At 36.7% G+C, this 25,280-nt stretch overlaps 2 protein-coding genes across 2 annotated transcripts in view; both read right to left on the bottom strand.

Moving 5' to 3' along the window:
* Nucleotides 1-6,747, bottom strand: part of LOC120177006 (calcium uniporter protein 2, mitochondrial-like) — a 30,259-nt gene extending 23,512 nt beyond the window's left edge. The window contains exons 1-2 of the mRNA XM_039183301.1: nt 6,734-6,747; nt 6,447-6,448 (exon numbers count right to left, since the gene is read on the bottom strand). The gene's annotated coding sequence lies outside the window, so the exon portion shown is untranslated. The remainder of the gene's footprint in view (nt 1-6,446; nt 6,449-6,733) is intronic.
* A 7,794-nt stretch (nt 6,748-14,541) lies between these two features.
* LOC120177200 (proline-rich receptor-like protein kinase PERK4) lies at nt 14,542-17,810 on the bottom strand. The gene is made up of 8 exons (XM_039183453.1): nt 17,352-17,810; nt 16,617-17,171; nt 16,464-16,550; nt 16,301-16,371; nt 16,145-16,221; nt 15,875-16,013; nt 15,400-15,561; nt 14,542-14,777 (listed from the first exon to the last, which is right to left on the bottom strand). Exons 1-8 carry the CDS (start codon nt 17,794-17,796, stop codon nt 14,544-14,546), a joined length of 1,770 nt encoding a protein of 589 aa, XP_039039384.1. The 5' UTR covers nt 17,797-17,810; the 3' UTR covers nt 14,542-14,543.
* Nucleotides 17,811-25,280: the final 7,470 nt, after the last annotated feature.

The following is a 25,280-nucleotide window of genomic DNA, read 5'->3' on the forward strand; positions in this document are numbered from 1 at the left end:
ACAACAATGGAGAGTAAATACTAATTTTAACATTAAAATCATTTGAAAAATCAAAAAATCCCCCTCAATAAAACTATTCCAAACAAAATTTGACTTTAAAAGCTTTACACTTAAAAGACATTGAATTTCAACAAAGATTAACAAACATGTTAGAAGCACATTAAATTCAATCTATCCAAGTCTAATATACTTTATGCAATACCAATTGTTGTATTTAAGTGCATGTGCATAAAGTTATCCAAAAATGTTATGCATTTGAAAAATTGATATCAATTGTTAGAGAGATATCATTTGCAACAAATCACATGATAAACATTTAAATTAAGGTCAAAAATTAAAATTTGTAAAAACAAAGCATTAAAACTAATTTTGACCAAAATTCATTATGATGAACAAACATTCATGAAAAATCATTAAAACTTTAGAAAATGTTCATCACAATTCTTTTTAACATACATGAGATAGAAAACGTAAACGTATATCAAGTGTGGTTAGAGCATTTGAGTATCTTCACTTTCATCACCATTGCTCCCACACGCCTACAAGAGACATTTATGTAGATTTTGGTATCCAAATTGCTTTGGATCCTTGAACGTTAGTTTCAATGCCCCTTGTTCCCTTAGGAATCCATATTTGTTTAATTTTAAAATGTTTTCCTTTCTTTAAAGGACAAGTATGTTCCTTGTGACCATAATAATGACCATGTGAGCATTTTGTCATTATGAAATTAGATGAATTTAAAATGATTTCCTTTTCTTTTGTTAAGCATTCAAGCTTAACCTTTAAATCAAAAAATTCTTTGTCAAAATTTTTAATTTTCATTTTTGAAAGCTCTAAATCCTTTTTCAAAATTTCATTTTGTTTTTCAAAATCAACTTTTTCTTTCAAAAGAAAATCATTTTCAACTTTAAGTTTTGAAATCATTTTCTTGTATTTGGAGTTCATGGTCTCAAACTCAAAAAATAATTCATCATATGCATCTAGTAACTCATCAAAAGAATATGAATCGGATTCATTAGAGTTAGAATATACTTTGGGCTCTTCAATAGCCATTAAGCACACCGCCTTTGTTGGTTCTTCTTTCTTGTTTCTGATTCTCTTTGAGCTTATTCCAACGTTCTTTGGCATTTGAACAAGGAGAAACTTCTTCATGAACATCGGGACCAAATGCATAAAACAACATGTGAATGCCCTTATCATTTTGTTGAGCTTTCTTCCATTATTGGGCACTCCACTCATTCGTCTTCTTCTTTGGAGAAGAGTAACCATTCTCGATCATCTCCCGTGCATCAATAACATTGGATTGGATGAATATCTTCATTAATTTCTTCCAATGATAGTAGTTGGGTTCATTGAAGTATAGAGACGTCGATCGGTTGAAAGTCTTCCATGTGGACTGAGCCAGAGGTGGAAGTTATCTTCTCGGTTGTGTCAAAAATGGATAGAGCTTATTCAAGGATCGTCTCAAGGTTGTTAGACCTTCTAATGAGTCACACTCTGATACCAATTGTTAGGACTGATAATGCTCAATTGAACAACTGAATATTGCTAAGAGGAGGTGAAATGGACAATTAAAAAATTTGGGTATGGAGTAAAAAGAGATAAGAAAATTTGCATAATGATTTATAGTGGTTCGACTTCTAAACCAAGTCTACATACACTACCTTAGCACCATACTAAGGATTTTCTACCAAATTCACTAATTTGTTCTTTCTTTTTCCATGACAAAGAGACAACCTTTACAAAACCATTAGTTTTTCAATGGCTAAACTAAAATCACTCCATTTTACAAAGGTTGAACGATGTAAACAACAAAACCTCACAAAGGTAGGTGTTTACAAGAATTAAGTTCACAAGAAAACAATTAAAAGATTTACAATAAGCTCAAACACACAAATGTACAACAGAAAAGGAAAAATAAAGAGTGAAAAAGTTTTTCTCTTGATCTCTATTGCTTGGATAGGTGTTATAACCTTCTTCAAGTGTCGTTAACTTGTTTTTATATGTTGGAATGAATTTGTGGCCGTTTCTACTTTTATAGCTCTCTCCAACTTCTCTTACTAGACAAAATCATATACATGAGTTACTAACTGATTTGGAGGCTTAGGGGGATGTTAAGAAAGTATCCTAGAGCTTTAATCTTCCCAAACTGAATTGAAAAACCTTGGGTTTCTAAACCCTAACTAAACCCTTTCTATGGCCACCATGGCCAAAACTTAATGTTGAGAGCTTGAAAAGAAGCTTGGAATGAAGAGGTTATGATTCTTACCTTTAGAATATCAAACCAAGCTTGTTAGATCACAAAATTTCTATCTTTCTCAATATACAATGGAATACAATGAGGGGTTTGAATGGGAGAAGAAGACAAAGGTGATGAAAAAGAGATATGAGAGAAGAGGGTTCAGATGTGATATCATCCTTAATGAAATTTATCATTGTAAACTAAAATATAATTGCTTCCTTGGTCATTCAAGCTTTGGTCACAAATCAAAAATGTTCTTTTTAACTTTAATTGGACTCAATCCAAGCCTAATTCCACTCAAACTTGGACTAAGACTTACTATAAGCTAATGGGTTTACCCAAGGCCCTCTCGGGTTAGCCCAAAATTCTAAATTGGGATTTGAGGTGTTACAAAGCGAGTTTTATTTCCTTATTTCGGGTGTACAATTCATGGAAGAATGTGTTATTTTTATGAGGTAGTGTTCACTTTCAAAATTATTCCAATTTGGAATACATTGCTTCTAAGACAACAAATTTTACCATGACACTGTAATTTTATCATTTTTCTAATATTATATTATTATTATTTGTGATAGTATAAAGATTTTCAACAACAATATATCAATCTAATCGATAATTTTGAAGAAAATATTAGAGACAGGTAATTCATCTATTTCTTTATTTATTTATCTGCCTCTACTTTATCCGTGTAAATTTCAAACTCTTAACTCATTACATTACACATCAAAGTTATTTGTTTGTTTATAATTTCTCCCATCTATTTTATTTTTGAAAAGAACGATAACAATTGGATTTCACTCCCTTACTTCGAGTGTATGATGCTCAAAAGACTGTGTTAACTTTAGGGGGTAACGTTTATTTTGTGAATTACATCAATCTGGTGAGGATGTTGACACATTGATACAAGAATAAATATTAAAATTATCAATGGTCTTATCATACATATGTACTGGAGGAGTGAAAGAACACCTCAACACATCATACAAATATGTATCACCTACTCCACTGTCGTCACCTACAGTAGCCTTTGTATTATTTTCCCCTTCGTCGATAACATCCACATCACAACTTGCAACTTCAATTTGATCACCAATGAGTGAGTCATTCGACTCCTGGTTTACTTCTTCCTATAGAACCATGTTAAAATGAACAACGGCTTCGAAATGTCATCGTCTGTAGGCCCAAAACCCTTCAGCAATCGCCAATCTGACCATTGTCTCCTAGGGTAGTTGCAGAATGTGAGCAACGTGTCTTTCTTCACCGCCATTTTTCTTTAGCGATACCTTCACCATATCATCTGTGTCTCATATAACCACATATTAATGCAATCTTTAACACTCGGAGGATACTCGTTCCCAACCACGAGATCTCCGATCTTGAACTCGTTTTCGGGATATTCTCCCCAAGGAAAAAACGTAAAGTCATTTTAAATGAAAATTTTCTCGACCATCCAGACACCCTTCTTGAACAAGGTAAATTGCTCCTCCTTCTCGTCTAATCGTAGGATTACTCCATTAAAAAGGAAAATCAAAGCCTTTGAGTAATTTCAAGGTCACCTTAATGGATTTGGAGAAATCCAAACCCAATTTATGCTTACTTCTCCAACCTAGAAGAAGTTTGTCAATCTTAAGCTCCTTTACACGCCTTCGCATAAAACTTATACGGCTCGAAAAAGCCTTCTTAGCCACACCGTTTAGAGTAAAAAGTTTATGTAATGCGACAATTGAAGGCACTCATTTCCTCCGCTGGTAGAAAATAAAATACCTAATAAGAATCCACCAAGAAACTCTGATCAATTGACCCCCGAATCCATCCGTAGATATTCAATACATGCATGAACCAAACGACTTGGGTGGTAAAAGAATTATTGTTATTCCTTAAGGTCCCAGGTTCGAGCATCATGAATGACAGAACTGTGAGCGTTCAATGTTAAATGGTTGAGAGTTTTATTTAAATAGATATCACATTACCCTTATCCAGATTAATAAAAAAATTATTCGACACATATTCCATGGAGTTATTCGTTAGAAGATAGAACCCAACCTTGAGAGTGAATAAAGAAAGAAAGATAAAACTACCTTGATGTGAGGTTTTAATATACCTCAACTCAAATATTACCATCGACATGCTTATTAATAATAGTGTTTTTTTATATATGAAGTTTTAATTTGTTACCATGTGTTTTTATCAGTTATTTAACTATTAATTAATCAACGTGTTAAGAAAAACAAATTTAATTGAACTTAACCTATTGTTGAAATTTAATTAATTTTTAACATGTTTTTAATTAAGTAATTAATTTCATATTGAATGTAAATTTAAATCTCTAAAAATTGGGGTCATTTTTAGGCAAGAACCTAGGGGATATACATATATACTGGGGAGATGTGAGGTTTATGGCTTTCGTATGTTTTGTGACCAAAGTGTCACGGACTTAGCCTAGTTGGTTCGGTTGCTAATCCGTGTGGCACTCGAAAGGGACGCTTCCCAACCAAGTCAGCCTTAATCTCGTAGATCTGGTCAAGCATAAACAAACATCGCGTTAGATCTTTATAGTCACATGGTCCTTCGACCAATAATCCGAGCCCGTAGGGCATAGCGGATGCACACTTCAACCCCCGGACTTCTCCGAGAGAAAAATCTTTTATTAATAAAAGAAACATCAGGTTACAGAAGACTCACCCACACCACCGATTAGGCCGTAGGGGCGGCCCTCGATGGTGTTCACAAGACACGTACCTTTACCTGTGGATCAGCCCAAACTCTGCCGGCTGTCCACCCCCTACATATATGCAAAAACAAAATAACAGAAATGCTACCTATAGACGTTGAAATGCTCGAACAGGGGACAGTAAGTCATACCCCCACTCCCTACCTAAAACATTAAAATGCTTGAAAAGAGGACAAGCTTATTCTACCCTGCCACTAGGCCCTATACATGGTTGGCCTTGGCGTACCTACCCGGTTGTGGCCCCATAAAAGGGACGGTCACGACAATCTCCCCCACCTAATTTGTCGACGTCCTCGTCGACTGCTTGGCCTGAAACTCTTCAATCTTTTGCTTGAATGCCCTGAGATCATACTCTCTTTCCCAAGTGTTCTCTTCCTGATCAAAGCCTCCCCACTTGACTAGATACTCCCGTCTTCGCTTTCCACCCACCTTAACAATTCTCCCTGCTAGAATCTCGTCAACATGACGCTGTGAGGGTGGTTGTGTGTCGATTGACTCCCTGGCAGACATACTCTGATTATTGATATTGGGATCGGTGTGAAACGGCTTCAAATTGCTCACATGGAAGACAGGGTGAACTCTCATCCAAGTAGGAGGGTCAACTTTGTACGAAGCATTCCCCACCTTTGCTACTATTGAGACTGGACCCTCGTACTTACGCACCAAGCGACGATCCCTCTGGCGCAAAAATCTAAGTTGTCCTGGCATCAACTTGACTAGCACCAAATCTCCAACCTGAAAGTGTAGGTCTCGCCTGTTACGATCTGCGCATTTCTTCATACGCTTCGTTGCTTTCTCTAAGTAAGCCTTGGCAATCTCCATATTCTGCTTCCACTCCCCCACAAAATTTGAGGCACGAGGGCATCTACCTTGAGAGGTCTCATCCACAGTGTGAGGAAGTCTTGGCTGATGACCTGTCACCAGTTCAAAAGGGCTTTTATTAGTAGACGAACTCTTTTGTGAATTAAAACATAATTGCGCCACATCCAATAATGGAGGCCAGTTCTTCTGATTGGCCTGAATAAAGTGCCTCGGGTACTCCTCCAAGAGTCCATTAAATCGCTCAGTCTGACCATCTGTTTGGGGGTGGTAACTCGACGAAAAGTTGAGTTGTGTCCCCAATAACTGGAACAATCCTTTCCAAAATTTCCCAATAAATCTTCCATCTCGGTCACTGACTATGCTCTGAGGAATGCCCCAATATTTCACCACATGTTTGAACACCAACTTAGCAGTCTCTTCCGCCGAACAATACTTTGATGCTGGTATAAAAGTGGCGTACTTCGAGAACCTGTCCACTACCACCAAAATTGATCCAAGATCTCCTACTCGAGGCAAGCGTGATATAAAATCCAAGGAGATACTCTCCCAAGGTCGGGCAGGTACGGGTAGTGGCTCGAGCAACCCAGCAGTCCTCTATCGATCTACCTTATCTTGTTGACAAATAAGACATGTCTTGGTGTAATCCATCACATCTTGGCGCATTTGAGGCCAATAATACCCTTGTCCCAACAAAGCAACAGTACGCCTCCAACCAGGATGCCCGGCCCATGGGGTATCATGACATTCCTTCAACAACTTCTGTCGTAGATTTCCAGCTCGAGGAACAAACATTCGTGGCCCCTTTGTCATCAATAAGCCATTTTCTATCCAAAAACATTTCGAAACACCCTTTTTAACCATCTCCATAAGGGCCTCCACTTGCGAATCTTGCTTGGAAAAGTTCACAAGGAGCTGACGAATTTCATTGGACACTCTACTAGCGGATATAGGGGCCACACATCGGAGTGCTGCCAAATCTGCCGTGCGACTCAAAGCGTCAGCAACCTGATTCTTTTTCCCCGCCTTATGCTCAAAGTTGAAGTCAAACTCGGCCAGAAACTCTTGCCATCTAGCTTGCTTTGCTGTTAGTTTCGGTTGTGTAAGGAAGTGGCTAACTGATGTATTATCAGTCTTTACCACAAATTTGGAACCCAACAAATAATGCCTCCAAATTCTCAAGCAATGAATTACTGCGAGAAGTTCTTTCTCTGGAGCCGTATATCTCGCTTCAGTTTCATTTAGCTTCCTACTCTCAAACGCCACGGGATGTTTGTCCTGTAAGAGTACGCCTCCAATTGCATAGTCGGATGCGTCTGTCTCTACTTCTAGAGGTTTTTCCAGGTCTGGAAAGGTAAGCACTGGTTCACTGATTACAACCTTCTTTAAATCGTCAAAGGCCTCTTGACAGTCCTTGGACCAAACCCACTCGCAGCCTTTCTTTAGCAAATCGGTGAGTAACTTTACTCTACGAGAATAACCTTCTACGAATCGTCTATAATAATTGGCCAAACCAAGGAAATATCTAAGCTCACTAACATTTTGTGGGGTCGGCCACTCCTGGATAGCCTTCACTTTCTCTTTATCCATACGAATGCGCCCTCGTTCAATGATGTGGCCCAAAAATTGGACTTGCGTTTGGACGAAAGCACATTTCTCCTTCTTCACAAACAACCGATTTTCCCGTAATCTCGTCAGCACCAACCGAAGATGCTCCAAGTGCTCTTCTATAGAATTGCTAAAAATCATTATATCGTCCAAGTAGATGACTACGAATTTATCAAGATAGTCATGGAACACCTGGTTCATCAAAGTGCAGAAAGTAGCGGGAGCATTGGTTAGTCCAAAAGGCATAACAAGAAATTCAAATGCTCCATATCGAGTTACACATGTCGTCTTTGGCTCATCCCCTTCGGCCACTCTCCCTTGATGGTATCCCGATCTGAGATCCAACTTCGTGAAATACTTAGCATTACTCAACTGGTCGAACAAATCGGCAATCAACGGAATGGGATATTTATTCCTGACAGTCACTTTGTTTAATGCTCTATAATCAACACATAATCTCAAACTCCCATCATGTTTTCTCTGGAATAACGTAGGTGCCCCGAAAGGTGACTTCGAGGGTCGAATAAATTCTGCTTGGAGCAACTCATCCAATTGTTTCCTCAACTCTGCCAACTCTGGAGGACTCATCCGATATGAGCATTTCGCAAGAGGTTTTACTCCCGGAATTAATTCAATCTCATGGTCCACCAACCGTCTAGGGGGTAACTCTTTCGGCAATTCACCCGGAATTACATCCTCAAAGTCTCTCAGCACTTCTTGAACATTCCTGGGCACCATGCCAAGATTGTCATCCTCTTTGGAAATTGGAAAGACTAAGAATGAGGGCTCCCCCTTTTTCACCCCTCTCTTAAATTGGATAGCGGACAATATCTTCTTCCCAGGACGAGGGAGAATCGTAGCTGGTACCACACATGGCTGCTCCCCCATGAACATTAAACAACTTGATGCCGGAACAGGAATCACCTTTGATGCCATCATAAAATCGAGCCCTAATACCAAGTCAAAATCATCCATATGGGAAACAGTGAAATCTACACTTCCTTCCCAAGACCCAAGCTTGATACTGACCCTCTTCACACCTCCACATATCATTAAAGCGGTAGAGTTAACTGCTTTCATTTGTCCCACCTCCTTGGTGACAATCAACTTACATCTCTCCGCTTCCTTAGGAGAGATAAACGTATCTGTGGCCCCTGTGTCGACTAGAGCTTTAGAGGTTTTCCCATTTACTGAGATGTCCACATACATCAATCCCCTATCTGGTTCTTTCCTCAAGTTACTCAACTGAGACTGTAATGCAGTTATGAATCGGATGGAGCCTATTCTAGCCGGCTCAGGCTCATTATCTCCCATCGGAGCGTTCACTCTTTCTCTGTCCTTTGTTGTTGCAACCATGGCATTAAAAGCACTTCGTTGTGGACACTCTGCAACCCGATGAGGTCCATTGCAAAGAAAACACCTTAACGAGGGTCTATTTCCTCCATTGCTCGATCCAGGACCAGTAGGGACTTTATTTTGAGCTGGGTCCCTTCCAGGGACTCTTCTATTTGCTCCCCAACTCGATGTCTTCTCCTCTCGAGCCAACTTGTTCCCACTAACCTGTTGGGTGTTAGCTCCACTCACAGAAGGTGTCTTGCGCTTTCCAGGATGATCGTTATAATCATTAAGGCACTCGGCAGCAGCTATCGCTACTGTCAAATCTTGAACCTTCTGTCTCTGCAACTCGAGTCTAGCCCATGGCTTGAGCCCTTCAAGAAAATGAAACAACTTATCTCTTTCTGACATATCCTTTATATCCAACATTAAGGTTGAGAACTCTCTCACATACTCCCGTATAGTCCCAGTGTGGGATAATTCCCTTAGCTTCTTACGAGCGTTGTAATCAACATTCTCGGGGAGGAAGGAGGTCTTCAACTCCTTCTTCAACGCATCCCAAGTCGTAATGGAGCACACTCCATCTTTGAACTTGGACCGCCACTATAACTTGGCGTCACCACCTAGATACATCGAAGCCATTGCCACCTTATCTTCCTCAGACTCCGTGCGCATAGCTCGAAAATACTGCTCTATGTCAAATAAGAAATTCTCAAGCTCTTTAGCATCCCTCGCTCCATCAAAGCGTTGAGGATCAGGGATCTTGGCTCGTACGCCCACTCTTTAAATAGGGTTTGCGGTCAAACTAGCTACCGCTGCCTGAAGCACACTGACTTGAGCCTTCAGCTCATCATACCCAAGTTGTATCACGCCTATGGCATCTCTTGCCTCATTGCCCAAATCAGTCACTGTCTCGAGCAAATCTTCTTGGGTCTCCTCTACTCTCCTCATACGATCACCAGATATCATATGAGCTCTAAGGGCAGCTAGTGCGGCTTCGATCTCTTCTAGCTTCCGTCGATCAACCGAACCAGTCTCTTGCACAACTGGCTCGGTAGCTTCATGCTATACACCTCTGTGAGAGCTTGTCGATCTGCCATTTCGTGTGCGAACCATTCTCGGTGCAACCGGCTCAATAACTTCCTGCTCTACACCTCTGTGAGAGCTTGTTGCTCCGCCATTTCGTGTACGAACCATTCTTTGTAACTCGCTGGCACCTCTATGCCTGCAACACAAATAAGCACAATCGTGCCTAAATTAGAAAGGAAAAGAGCACCGATGTGCTGAATCCATAGCACCTCTGTGCTAGAATTAACGATTGAGCACCTCTGTGCTTCAATCGAGAGCTGACACCTCTGTGTAGCCAAAAGTGATTGAGCACCTCTGTGCTTCAATCGAGAACTGACACCTCTGTGCAGTTAAAAAAAAGTGACTGAGCACCTCTGTGCTTCAGCCGGGAGCTGACACCTCTGTGTAGCTAAGATGATTGAGCACCTCTGTGCTTCAATCGAGGACTTACACCTCTGTGCAGCCAACTATGACTGAGCACCTCTGTGCTTCAATCTAAATTCTAGCACCTCTGTGCATTGGAATGATTGAGAACCTCTGTGCTACAATCTAAAATCAAGCACCTCAGTGCTTTTACAAATGACCGAGCACCTTCGTGCTGCGGCCTGAGGCGAAGCACCTCTGTGCTAGGGTTAGCACTTGTGCACAGCTGTGCCACAAGCAGGTAACAAGCACTATCATGCTTTACTCAACAAAATGAGCACCTCCGTGCTTTTAGTAAATGAACACGCACCTCTGTGCTCTGATACCAAGTGTCACGGACTTAGCCTAGTTGGTTCGGTTGCTAATCCGTGTGGCACTCGAAAAGGACGCTTCCCAACCAAGTCAGCCTTAATCTCGTAGATCTGGTCAAGCATAAACAAACATCGCGTTAGATCTTTATAGCCACATGGTCCTTCCACCAATAATCCGAGCCCGTGGGGCATAGCGGATGCACACTTCAACCCCCGGACTTCTCCGAGAGAAAAATGTTTTATTAATAAAAGAAACATCGGGTTACAGAAGACTCACCCACACCACCGATTAGGCCGTAGGGGCGGCCCTCGATGGTGTTCACAAGACACGTACCTTTACCTGTGGATCAGCCCAAACTCTGCCGGCTGTCCACCCCCTACATATATGCAAAAACAAAATAACAGAAATGCTACCTATAGACGTTGAAATGCTCGAACAGGGGACAGTAAGTCATACCCCCACTCCCTACCTAAAACATTAAAATGCTTGAAAAGAGGACAAGCTTATTCTACCCTGCCACTAGGCCCTATACATGGTTGGCCTTGGCGTACCTACCCGGTTGTGGCCCCATAAAAGGGACGGTCACGACAATGGACCCAAGCAGCGACGAAACCACCTTATCGTTGGCAGAGCTGACTCCAACTTTTTTTAGTTTAATTATTTATAAGTCCCTATTAATTTTGAAACTTTTGAAATTAAGTCTTAATCCTCAACTTTTCAGGTTTGAAATTAAGCCTCGCGTCCCCAAACTTCCTGGTTTAACTACATTTAGGTCTATCAGTTTTGAAATTAAACAAATTAAGTTATGATTCCTACTCTTTATTTAAATATTTCTTAAGTTTCACAAAACAGTCAAGGATTTAAAATTTTATATTTGGTTAACATCATTGAGAAATAATAGATATGGCATGCACAAAAGCATATTCTTTGCGGAATCCATACAGAATTAATTTCCCTCAACTTTATACAATGATACCAGTTTGAAGGAATCTCAACCATGGCACGCCTGCATTATTTTTCTATAATATATCATTGGGAATATTATTGCCTGCATTATTTTTGCAATGTCAGCCAAAAGCACTAATCCTTATCGTTAAAAGTTTGAAGATTGATCCATTGATTTTTATTAAGCGTGGGAACTCCTAAACAAGGATTTAAATTGCAATTGCAATTGCACTCTCGGTTATATTTAATGGGATTACAAATATAACGGAAGCTATTACGGTAATTTCAAATATCACAGTTATGCAATAACAATTTCAGATGATACATTATCTTATATTAATAACGACCACTATTCTAATAGTGGGCTGCTATTTAAATTCTTGATCCTAAGACGTATAATAGCGCATGTTTCCAATCCCATAAATTGATGTTAGTTTTCAATCGTATCGAGTTGAGTAAAAAATTCAAGTTGACGAGTCTTATTTCATAACTTAAATTTTATTTGAAACTTTTTTGAGTTGATTTTATAAAATTCGAGTCGAGTTATTCGAATTTTGTTTAAATTTAATTGTAAATATTTATAATATTATGTACTAATGATTCTAATCAAACAACTTTTTATAATCATATATGATATACGTACTCATATATTTCTTCATATTTTTTATATGTGATATACATATATCATGCATAGTTGAGAGTTTCAACTTGAATTTGAAAACCAATATTCCACTAATTACTAAAAAATTTAAATCATCCGAGTCTTATCTTATAACTCAAATTTCATGTGAAATTTTTTACTCGAATTAAATCAAATCCATCTTTTTTAAAAAGTAAAATGAAATAAAAAATAATTATCTTTTTTAAAATTAATCATTGGTATCCGATCTATTGACCGATTAATCCAGATCGGGTACTGCAGAGACTCTCAACCCAATTTATTCCATTCGTAAACACTAGGATTCGAACCCTTTACCATAAATATTTCTGATCGTATTTTATTCACACCTGCCCATAAATATGCAATATTAATTAAGATATGGTTGTTTATTCAAATTCATAATATACGAATACTGACCAAACTGGCATGATTGGATGACTAGATCCTTTGCTTCTATCTTTGGTAGTTTGCTAGATTAGCTCACTTACATTTTAAAAAAAAAAAACAATTCGAATTGATTAATTTATTATAACCGTAAAAGCTTGGTCAAATGTTCAGGCTCAATTGCAGGATCTTCAAACTTTTTCAAGCTTAATTGCAGCCTTAACTGAACAATAATAAGCAATCAAAAGTATAATAGTTTTTGTCTGGAAATTTAAACTATAATTTTTTATGAAAATAGAAATGGTTAGTTTATTAGAAAATATGAAATATCTTAAATTATAATAAAAATTAAGTCATTTTCTTACTGTAACTGGGCATAAAAAATTAGTTATTCAAGATCAAACAAAAGATTATATATGAAAAAAGTTAAAAAATTCATTCAACAAATTCAAATAAAAGATACATATAAACTTATCTAATTGCATCATCAAACATACCACAATATAGGATTAAATATATTGAATGACAACCGATAATTATAAATCAAAGTCAACATAGTGAGAAAATTATCTCCGAACGTAAATTATGTATTCAAATCCAACCTGAGAGCCTAAAATAGAGAAGATCAACATGATAACAAATAAGTGTCATATTGATCAGTCGAGATATTACTAAATCCAATCTTGAAATTAAACAACAAGAGGCCAAACGACCGTTAAAAAAATTAAAATCATGCTAAAAGATAAAGAAAAATTCGCTATAAAAACAAAAAAAATCGTTTCATAAATATAAAACTGTCGTAAAAAAAAATAAAAAAATAGACATACGATATAAGAAGGGAAAAAAAATGCATGCGACTCACTGCTAGAGCGCAAAATTTGTACTATCGTCTGCAAATCAAAGAATACAAAGAGACTGTTCCTTTAGCGTCCCCAGCTGTATTTCTCTCTTTTCAGTGGGAAAAAATATAAAAGAAATAAACAATACAAGCGGCACTAAAGAGAATTTTCTTAGGGTTTTTTCTTTTTTTAAAACTATAATTTAACTGGACAATAATATATTTAAAATTTTAACTTTTAATTTAAAAAAAATCCAAATTTTTTTGTACAATTAAGCATCACATAGTAAATATTTTTAAAATTTTTCAAAATAAGTTATTATTTTAAAAAATATATAAAACCTTTGATCAAGTATATTTTAAATATATTTAATAAAATCAATTTATTTAAAATATTTAAAATAAGAGTAAACTAAACAAACAATAAGAAACGTCTCAACTGGATACTAAAATCATTTCGACAATAAATCAAATATTTACCAAAGGTGGAAAGCCATTGAATAGAAAAAGATTTCAAACTTCCCTTCTAACGAAGGCTTTCATTCCGCGAAAAACCATTGATGTTTGCATAGAAATATCCAAAACAATAAGATTACAGACCTGCTTTGAACCGTTGAATGTTGAGGATTTTATATTAAGTCACTCTTGGACGAATTTTTAAAATTTTAAGAAATAAAAATTTTATAAAATTTTAATAGACAGAAATAGTTTTTTTAATAAGAAATATGATTTTAAGTTTTTAGGGTACGATTAGTTCAACTTGCTGCATCCCTGTCCTGTTGGCACAGCTATGAACTCTGAAGGGTTTAAGGCAGGCCTGACTGGTGGCGTGGTTTTGACTTTGTAGTCTCCCATTTCAAAGAGAGAGAGCTATTGTAATTAATTTTTGAAAAAGCTTGATATTGATTATAGAGCATATATATTATCATTTTTATTCTTCTTCTCATGTAGAATACAATGAACACACAAATAACAAAAGATCTTCTACTTAAAAGATATATAGATTCTGAGAATTGTAGACAAAACACTTGAATTACAAAAGAAACCGATTTCACAGTGTAAAATGACCTGGAATGGATATAGTGTTTGATCTGTTCAACATTAATCTGCAGACAAATCAGTGTTTTGCTTTCTTTTTGGTATTCAAAATTAAATCTTTTGGTTTGGATCGGACTGGTCACGTTCGCTTGTCTCCAGGTCTCACCTCTCTCGAGTTCTCGCCACTAGAAGTTCCGTATTCGCTGCTCGAGAATTCTTGGCTCCCAAGGGCCAATTGTCTGAACCTCTGCATGTCAGCATTGTATGCACTGCTGCTGTACTCTCCACTGGCTCCGAAAATTGTGCTTTGGCCTGGCTTTGTTCCATCGTTCAGGTCATCCAGGGAAGAATCTCCTTCCAGGATACGCACTATCTGCTTTTCATAATCTTTTTAGCATAATATATATATATATATATATATATATATATATATATATATATATATATATATATATAAGCAGGTACAGGTACGGAGGGGCTGTGACCCCACCCAGTCAAAAGTTTGTTTTTTTAACCTTTAATTTATATATATAATTTAAATATTTATGGGATAATTATGAAATTACCCCCAAAATTTTAGAAAAGTTATAGTTTACTCCTCTCAAGTTGAAATCCTAGTTTCGTCCCTATGTATAAGGGATAATTAATCAAATGACCACTTTGATGTCGATATGACTACCATACTTTTAATTTTAACAATATAAACATATTATTTAAATGGTTTCAATGTAATTATATATTGTTATAAAACATATTGTGTAGCTGATGTGGTTATTATTGATTAATATCTAGCCAGAAGTCCACATCAATTATTCCGTTTATTTTGTAACAAGTAACTATATTGAAATCACTTAAATATTTATATGGTTATGTTGCCAAAATTAAAAATATGATAGTTATATCGACATCAATCTCATAGTTAAGTGATCATTTGAGTAATTTGTATTAAATATAAAAACAAAGCAAGTCATCAAAGTTTGGAGATCATAGCAGACCTGGCTCATTTTGGGGCGCTTTCTTGCGGAATGTCGGATGCTTGCAGCAGCGCAGGCTATCATGCGTTGCATTTCGTTATGGCTGTATTTCATCTCCAGGCGCGGATCAACCAGCTCATTAAAGTTGCCATCTTCCAGTGCGCGAGACAAAAGTGGTCGAGCCTGTTCATAAAGTACATCAATCAATTAATATGGAGTGTTAGACGTAGGGTTATCGTGTTGACAAGATACATGAATGCGACCGTCTGACAGTGGTTCGGAAGTGATAGATCTTTCAAGCTTGCCAACCATCTTTTGTTAAAGGTTAATTGATGGATGGGGACTTCACCCTTCTTGAGAATTTCCCGAGAGACTTCAACAAGACGAGGAATTGTTACTTGCGGTTTCTGGTGGAGAAATATCTCCGGACGCATAATAGAGGTATAACAATAAATGTAAATGCAATAATAGATATAGAGTGGAAACAGGTACGGACCCAATCTACTAAGCTGTCGTCCATTGTAACGTCAATTGGTTGCTTTCCAGTTATGAGTTCTAAAAGCATGACGCCAAATGAGAAAACATCGGATCTATCTGTTAACTTGCCGCTTGAGGCATACTCCGGAGCCATGTACCTACATTCAATCAAAAGAAATCTAACCCATTGGAGGATTCCAATTTCCAGTTATGACACGATGCATGAATCAATCTTTCTCCTCCTCAAACACACTAGCTATTAATTTCTGCTTATGGATTCAGTCCTTACCCAAATGTTCCCATAACCCGTGTCGAGACATGAGTGTAGTTATCAGATGACAACTTAGCCAATCCAAAATCAGCAACCTATAAAACAGGCACAAGCTTAGATAAAAAGGAGTTCAATGGCCTAAAGCAACACTGATTTAACTGTAAGAGAAGATACCATGGCCTCAAAGTTGTTATCAAGCAGAATATTAGCCGCTTTGATATCACGATGAATAATGCGTGGATTGCCTGCATTTATAATCCAATAAAGAAATGAAAAGCTTGTGGGATAATGGAGTGCATGCCAGAGAGATAAGAAAAGGAGACAAGGAACTACTTACAATCTTCATGCAGATAAGCAAGCCCTATAGCTGAGCCTAACGCAATCCGAAGTCTAGTGGGAAAATCCAAGACAAGACGATCCTTTCCTGCATTGAGAAATTTGATAATGCTTCCATATGCAAATACCAACAAAAGGATGAAGAATAGTTTACCATGGAGATGATATTCCAAGGTTTTATTGGGAACAAATTCATACACCAACATCCGCTGCCCGCCGGCAATGCAATATCCAACTAATGACACAAGATGGCGATGGTGAACACGGCTAATTATTTCAACTTCAGCTTGGAATTCTCTCTCTCCTTGTCCACTACCTGTTTTTAAACTCTTAATTGCAACCTCCTTTCCATTAGGTAAGACGCCCTTGTACACATATCCGAACCCACCCTGACCAATCAGATTGGCCTGAGAAAACCCATTTGTAGCAGCAATCAGCTCCTCATAAGTGAAAGTGCTCTTATTGAGTCCAAGTGTGATATTTGGTGATGGGGGTGGAAAAGGAGGAGGATGGTGTGGGCCTGAGAACTGCGAGCTCGCTTCACCGCTATAAATCGGTGTTCGCAGCGGTACTTGTGAACCCGAGCCGCTGATGACACCGCCGCTACCACCTCCTGATGGTGGTGGTACAGGCACACCATGACCCGGTACTTTCCCATTAGTAACCCAAGGCGAAGTCTGATAGCTGTTATAATACTCTTTACCACCAGCTATGCGTTGAACATTGAATACAAAAGACTTATTATCAGTTCTCAAATCATAAATTTTATATCAAAACTAGATTCATACAAAATTGAACAGAAAATAAATAAACTAATATATATTTGTTGAGTTTCTACTTCATGGGAAGTAGCTTTCATTTCCATAGCTTCATGAATGTCAGGAAGTACCTTTATGCTCATCATAGTTCATCACTTGAGGGGATTTCCTCTTTCTCTTCCGACAGCAACATACTATACAACAGATGATAAAAAGGAGCACCAATCCTACTGCCAAACCTGCTCCTATAAAAATTATTGTATCTATGTCGTTGCCAGATGAGTCAGAATATGGTGTTTTTCCGGAAGAACCAATTTGATTGTTACCATTAGTTTTGTGGGAATTAGAAGATCGGGGAGGGGAATGTTTGTTGCTACTTTTATGCTTTGGAGGAGGAGGAGAGGAATGATTATTATCTTTTTTGTTTTGAGATGACTTTTTGGGAGGAGGTGGCGATGATTGTGAAGGCGGTGGTGAGTTTTTTGATGGAGAATAAGAGGTATCTTGTGACGAATTTGATCCTGATGGAGCAGGTGGGGATTCTTCAGAAGGAGATTTCTCAGGTGATGGTGCCATTTTTGCGTTAGCTTACCAGCCAAGAAACTCCACCCACTCCCTTATTTCCCTGCCTCCAACAACTGAAGAACCCTGACAAAAAATTCCAGGAAAATGTTGATCAACACAAACTACATGTTAAAGCTTTATCCAATTTGTAACACAAACTTGATCGCATACACAATGTACATGTTAAAGTACTGATATTTTATGATGAAACTCAATAATTTGATCTTAACGTTACTTTATGAATGTCTCTGCAGAAATAGAACAAAAATTGAAAAAATATGAAAGAGAGAAGAGAAAAGAGGTACCTGAATGAAGAAGAAACTAGGGTTCAAAGGACGGAGCGAGAATATTTGGGTAAATTTGCCATAACTCTACAAAGGGGACCCTGTCGTTGCCTCCCCTCAGTGCCTTCCTACAAAGCAGGAATTTTGGCCCTTTGTTTTTTGTTTTTTCCTTCTTATTTATTTATTCTATCTTTTCCTTTTGTTGTCTCATTGATACTAGGCCTGTAAACGAACCGAACGCACACGAACGGATGTATGTTCATGTTCGTTCATTTAATAAATAAGCGAACATAAACGAACACGAACATAAACGAACAAAAATTTTTTTGTTCATGTTCGTTCATTAAGGAATATAGCTTGTTCATGTTCGTTCATTTAATAAATAAACGAACACAAACATAAACGAACACGAACATAAATGAACACGAACATAAACGTTGGAGACCCTACCTTCCATTGTTCTTTCATGAAAAATAGTCGACAATGCAAATCAACCAAATCTACAGTGATAATAGCGTAAGAGCTGATTAGCAGTGATGAAATGTTTGAAGATATCAGATATTTCGATCAATCTTTTAAAGATATTAAATGATTCACACAACTTTAGAGTTAATTTGTTCGAACACGACAAAAACATACATAAATCATAAGTAAGCTATATGAATATAATAAAGTCTTAAAGTTAATTTGTTCAACAAAATAATCTTCTTGAAATCCAAACAACTTCAATAATATTTGTAACATATTCAACTTGCATTCATAATCAGTCGTTAATTCATCATCCATCCTGATCAAAATCAAACAAATAAAATTATATTAAATTAAAGGAGTTATAACAAAAGATGAAAAATATACTAAATTAGCGAGGTTATACCAATTCATTCATCCTCATTTTCAAGGAATCTCAACATGTATGATATCTTCGTTTTGCTACAACAAATCAAAAAACCAAAAATATATTAATCATTGTAAACCAAATTCAATAAAACTTAAAACATAAAAAATACCTTGTTTTTATTTTTCTCCAACCCATAGTATTGACGATACCAATCAGCTCCACAAACAAGCATATCTACCATCTTAGTTCCTAAAGAGGATCGATGCGGATCAATAACCCTCCCACCAGCACTGAAAGCAGATTCAGAAGCAACAGTAGTGACCGGAATTGCCAATATGTCAGCAGCCATTTTTGACAAAATGTTAAATTTAATATTGTTCTCCTTCCACCATCCCAGTCTTCATCTTTCCCAAGCCCCGAACCTTCCTACCATGCGAGTCCCTCATCTTCCTTATGCCCGAGTCTGACTCGTTTCAATTCAAATACCTCGACTCACCTCCTTCCATTCCTCCGCAACATTGCAGCCATATCCAGCAGCGCTCCACTGACCACGCCACTTTCTTCCCCCACTAGAGGATATAAGCGCAAATCTGACTGGGACTCCCTAAGGGCAACTCTAACGCGGATGATTGGGCAACGAGGGGTGGGCTGGAGAAGACCGACTGGTCGAATGCACCGTTCATAGCGGCGTACAAGGGGTTCCACATCGTTCAAGATGCCACAAAAAAATCCCTAAATTCACACCCCAAAATTAACAGACCAAAAAAAATTCAAATTATTTACCTTATGAAATCACGTTCAAGAAGGGAAAGAGATGAAGCTTTGTCGAATCATTGCAGTTGAAGACTTGAAGCTCCGTCGAATCGTTGCAGAAATGAAAATTGTGGAGGGTGGGGAGAGTTGAGAATCAAGAACAGCTGAATGACGGGTTGGAGAAGAGTTGAGAAAATATTGTTTTTAGATTTAGGGTTTTTTGTATTACCGCTTAATCAGGCTGTAAAATTGGGTTAATTATGAAGTTGGTCATCAAAATATCATATTAATTAATATTTTTAAGATACATACAAATTGGTCACCAAAATTGATTTAAGAATATTAGGTTAAACATAAATGAACGCACATAAACGAACATAACTAAACGCATATAAACGAACATAACCGAACGTTCACGAACGTAAATGAACGAACGAGGCCTATATTCATGTTCGTTCATTTAATTAAACGAACACAAAATCTTGTTCATGTTCGTTCATTTAATAAATAAACGCACATAAACGAACTTCCCGCCGTACGGTTCGTTGAACGTTCAGTTCATTTACAGGCCTAATTGATACCCTTGATTCATTTTCTTTGGTTACTTCTTTTTTAGTTTGTACATATTTTTCGTTGTCTCTCTCTACCTCTTGTTGTCTACCATTTCCACAATTTATTGCCTATTTCTGCGTCATAAAAGGGGAATTTTACATGGAAAAATATGCCATATATTCAATCCATATCAGTATAGATTCAGAAAGTCAAGTTTTTACTGTAATAAGAGCTAAAACATAACAAGTTTCAGTTTCAAGACCAAACTCCGAAAATGGCAAAACTTTCGAGATAATGTTCTGGAAAAAATCAATTCACGAGATAAAGCACTCACAAGATTAATTGCTCAAATAAGGTGAAATCCACAGTGTTGGCCGTAGGTCGCCATGCCTTCCGGGCGACCTACTAGGTCGCCATGTCTTACCGACGAGCTACAAGAGATTGCATGTGCCATGCACGTCCCAACACGCTGGGTATCCGAGGCCATCCGACCGAGGCCATCCGAGAGCATTCGAGGCCATCCGAACGAGCTATGCAAGGGCATCCGAGGGTAACCGAGCGAGCTATGCAAGGGAATCCGAGGGCAACCGAGCAAGGGTAGGTCGCCCGGAGTGCATGGCGACCTACAAGGTCGCCCGGAGTGCATGGCGACCTACAAGGTCACCCGGAGTGCATGGCGACCTACAAGGTTGCCCTGAGGGCATGGCGACCTATGTGTTGGGATGTGCATGTGCCATGCAACACGTTCATTCTCTCTGTTTGAGCAATGGTAGGTCGCCCGGAGTGCATGGCGACCTACGGCCAACACTGTGGATTTCACCCTATTTGAGCAATTAATCTTGGGAGTGCATTAGCTCGTGAATTAATTTCTTCCAGAACATTATCTCGAAAGTTTTGCCCTCCGAAAATTATCCTAAAACCAAACATCTGGTTTGAGTCTAAAGAGTCAAGTGACAACCTATGACATCAACAAAGCTGAATGACGGTCGGTTCCATAAGGCAGCCTGAGAGAGTCTGTCTAGACAATTAAGCCCTTGTTTCTCCCTAATCAAGGGATGCCTCAATGATACAAGGCTGTTTACATACGGGACATATGTAGTATATGCAATACATGGACGTACGCATAATTTATAGTTAGAGGAAAATTTTGAATTTGTGAAGTTTTAGGAAGACGAATTTGAAATTATAAAATGCATAAAAAAATTTAAAATATATTATAATTTTAAATTTTCAAGAGATGATTGGCTCCACCCGTCTCCATCGGTCCATTCTTATGCACCACTTTTTGTGTTTTATAAGCGAAGATAGATCTAGGTGGGCAGGTGGACCCCTAAAAATTTGAAATTTTAATATGTTTTAGATAAAAAAATTATTTTTTATTCTTAAAATTTTATAAGTTCGCCTCAAACATAAAATATTGAGTTTGTTCCTTTTATAAATTTCACCTTGTCTTGTCAAGCATGATATGAAGTCACATAGTCCCAAGTACAACTATCAGAACTAGGGGCAATAAGTAGGATTTAAATTGTGTTATATTTACTGTTTTTTATTGTGTTATATTTACTGTGATTGCAGATATCGCTATTGCCACCGCTAACGCTATATAACGGGTGCTATTTAAATTTTTGGATGTCAGTTGAGTTGAGCAGCTCGTGAGTAGTTCAAATTCGACTCGATTAATCTTAAATTCAAGTTGAGTTCATTTGAATTGGAGTTCGACTTGAAATTTTAACAAATCAAATCAAACAAGGTCTTACTCGACTCAATGAACTTGCAAGCATCTCGTTATTTTTTTTTAATCTTTAAGATATTGATTGTCCTATTTTTTAATAGGATATTTTAAATGAGATAATTTTAAAATATAAAAAGGACAAATTTAATGGAACAAGAAGAATATATTATATGGGATTTAGCCAATAATAACAATAAACAAAAGAACTCGATCTCTCTCATGTTATCCGGGGATGAAGCTACTACACAGTTAAGAAAAGCTATTGCCCCTAATTTTTTTTTTGTATAATGGTATTTTAGGCCCTGTTTAGTTTAAATGTTAATTATATAAAATCTTTGGCCCAATCAAATTTTAAACTTAATACTCAATAAATCCTCATTTTTTTTTATAAATAATAATTCTACCCCTTGATCCTAATGTTATCTGCATTGATTTTTAAAAATATCATTTTAGAAGGTGATTCAATTATGTCATGTTGTATGGATGTCCTAACTAAATTCTAATCAATGCAAGTAACCGACAAATCATTATAGGCCCCGAGCTGTCAACATAAACTTTATAGTTATGCAGTAATCTGGATTCTTACTGATGAATCATATCCTGCCACAATTATAACTCTTTGAAACTCTTCTCCAGTGTTTTTTGTACCTACTCTTCTTTTCTCCAGTTTTTTTCTTATTCTACTTTTCCAGTTAAACAAACATGAAAACAAAGAAACTAGTACCCATGATGATCGTTGAAACTATAGGAGATAGTGAACATCCTTTTCTAATCTCCATATTCATAAATAAGCAAGGGAAAAACTGTCCACCAGCATCTTTGAATTTATGAAAAAAGAAAGGATCAAGTGCAATATTAGGTTAGCTAGGTGACGTGATACACATCTGATTTTATCCATTAAAATCAGATATTGAGGGACAGGTGAATGAACTCAATGATAAGAAAATATTATTCTTAGTAGACATGAATTCAAACAGTTGTATCTGCAATCAAAATTGATTAATTTAGAATTATACATGAGCATCTAACTTTTTTTATGTGAAAAGAATTGTAATTAAGCTTTGAATGGCTGCTACAGTATAGGTCATGATATATGTGCAAAACTTCTACTCTTCATGAAAGTAGCCATTGGGGGGGAGAACAAGTGATAGTGTAGTTAGTAGGAATAGTTAAAATGTGTACGTTAAAAGGGTGTGAAAAGGGTGGCATGGTGCCGAAAGATGAACGTCTAGTGGCCGACGTGTGATGAAGATGACGAGAAGCAACTAGAATTAATAAATTTTGGATTAGAATTGCTAGAAGATGAAGAGGATATAAACTGATTTTTACTAATAAAAAATGAATCAAAGGTATCTTGGCCCTTTACAAGTGTAAGGCTTGTATAGCCTCTAACTACCCAGCTAACAAATTCTTAACAATCTAATAGCTATTTGTTTCATCTAACAAAGGGTGTCGAAGTGCTGACGAATCATTCTCCTGATGTGATTCCAATTACCATGTAAATTGTGGGAGTTCATTAAAACCATAATTCTGTTCCCTTGGTATTGAGTGGATAAAGTGAAAAAAAAAAGCGTATTGTTCTTTTAGAGGGTTCAGATACGAGCAGTTGCCTACTGCCACTATAAGGTGTTTGTGAGTTCTGGGCAAATAGATGCAAAATGTGTGGCACCATCCACCAATCGATTCATTGCCATAACCAATAGCAGCCAATGCGTCTTTACTATTTGTTTTCACAACAACTTGACTCAAACCCAAACTCCATGTCAAAAAAAGCCCTAAATTTTTTTCCAAAGTTCTGCGTCGAGAACCGAACATCGACCAATTGCTTTAGTAAAGCCGCTGATCCGATAACGAAATTACTCGCATGATCACGCGAAACTCCTCCACTATCAAAGCTTATTATTGAGTAAGGCTTAGTTTGTTTTCACTGTACAACATCTTCAAACTTCTTATGTCTGCACCGCGCATACATTAGGCTTCGCAGACCGTTTGTTTTTTAGAAGACAGAAGTTCTTCTAACGTCTGTGTGAGCTCTTCTTGGTACAGCCATTGTTTTATGTCTTCAAAGGTCTTCAAACATCTTCAAGAACAATTATAAAATATGGTTATTTATTAAAATAATTTAATAAGGTTATTTATTTTAAAATAATTTATTATAAAATAATTTATTTTAAAATAATTTATTATAAAATATGGATTGATTTATTTTAAAATAATTTATTTTAAATAATTTATTAGTATGGATTGATTTATTTTAAAATATGGATTGATTTATTTTAAATAATTTATTAGTATGAATTGATTTATTTTAAAATATGGATTGATTTATTTTAAATAATTTATTAGTATGGATTGATATATTTTAAAATATGGATTGATTTAATATTGTAGTTGTATGGATTGATTTATTTTAAATAATTTATTAGTATGGATTGATTAAAATATGGATTGATTTATTTTAAATAATTTATTAGTATGGATTGATTTATTTTAAAATATAGATTGATTTATTTTAAATAATTTATTAGTATGGATTGATTTATTTTAAAATATGGATTGATTTATTATTGTAGTTGTATAGATTGATTTATTTTAAATAATTTATTAGTATGGATTGATTTATTTTAAAATACGGATTGATTTATTTTAAATAATTTATTAGTATGGATTGATTTATTTTAAAATATGGATTGATTTATTTTAAATAATTTATTAGTATGGATTGATTTATTTTAAAATATGGATTGATTTATTTTAAATAATTTATTATTGTAGTTGTATGGATTATTTAAATTTCAGTATTGTAAAACTAAAATTATTTAAATCTCAGTATTGCAAAACTCTTTTAAGTTTAAAAAATCAGTTTATTTATATTTCAGTTCATTTTAGCAGTCTGCAGACGTTAAAAAACAAACAGTCTTCTTCTTGCAGACTGTAGACTTTTGGTCCACCTCTTCTGCTGCAGATGTCTGCAGATGTGATCCGCAGACTGCAGACCTTTTACCTCTGCAAAAACAAACACCACCTAACTATCATTGCTTCCACTACCACACTTATCGAATCCGTGATCATCATATTTATCGTCACCCCAATTATGATGGTCAAAGCTAATTGCCTCAGAGCACTAATGCAAGGGGGAAGGAACTGTTTGTAAGTAGAACAATGCATATTGACATGAAAAATGGTGTCTCGTCGAAAGACACACACATTTCTTATAATGAAGTCAGTCACGAGGAGGAAGACTAGTTGGCATGTCACAACCTAAAATTAGGATTAATAGTTTTTGCCTTTTAATTTGGGGACTGGATCAAAAGAAAAATTAAATTTAGAGGCTAAA

This window comes from Hibiscus syriacus, unplaced genomic scaffold (genome assembly GCF_006381635.1).
Source record: "Hibiscus syriacus cultivar Baekdansim isolate YM2019G1 unplaced genomic scaffold, ASM638163v2 tig00000329_pilon, whole genome shotgun sequence".
Lineage (NCBI taxonomy): Eukaryota > Viridiplantae > Streptophyta > Magnoliopsida > Malvales > Malvaceae > Hibiscus > Hibiscus syriacus.

Excerpts from the sequence above, each read along its gene's own strand:
- LOC120177200 (XM_039183453.1), bottom strand. The coding sequence starts at position 17,796 with ATGGCACCATCACCTGAGAAATCTCCTTCTGAAGAATCCCCACCTGCT. Across the intron at positions 17,172-17,351 it reads GAACTATGATGAGCATAAAG|CTGGTGGTAAAGAGTATTAT; the intron begins GTACTTCCTGAC and ends TTCAACGCATAG. Across the intron at positions 16,372-16,463 it reads TGCTTATCTGCATGAAGATT|GCAATCCACGCATTATTCAT; the intron begins GTAAGTAGTTCC and ends TTATAAATGCAG.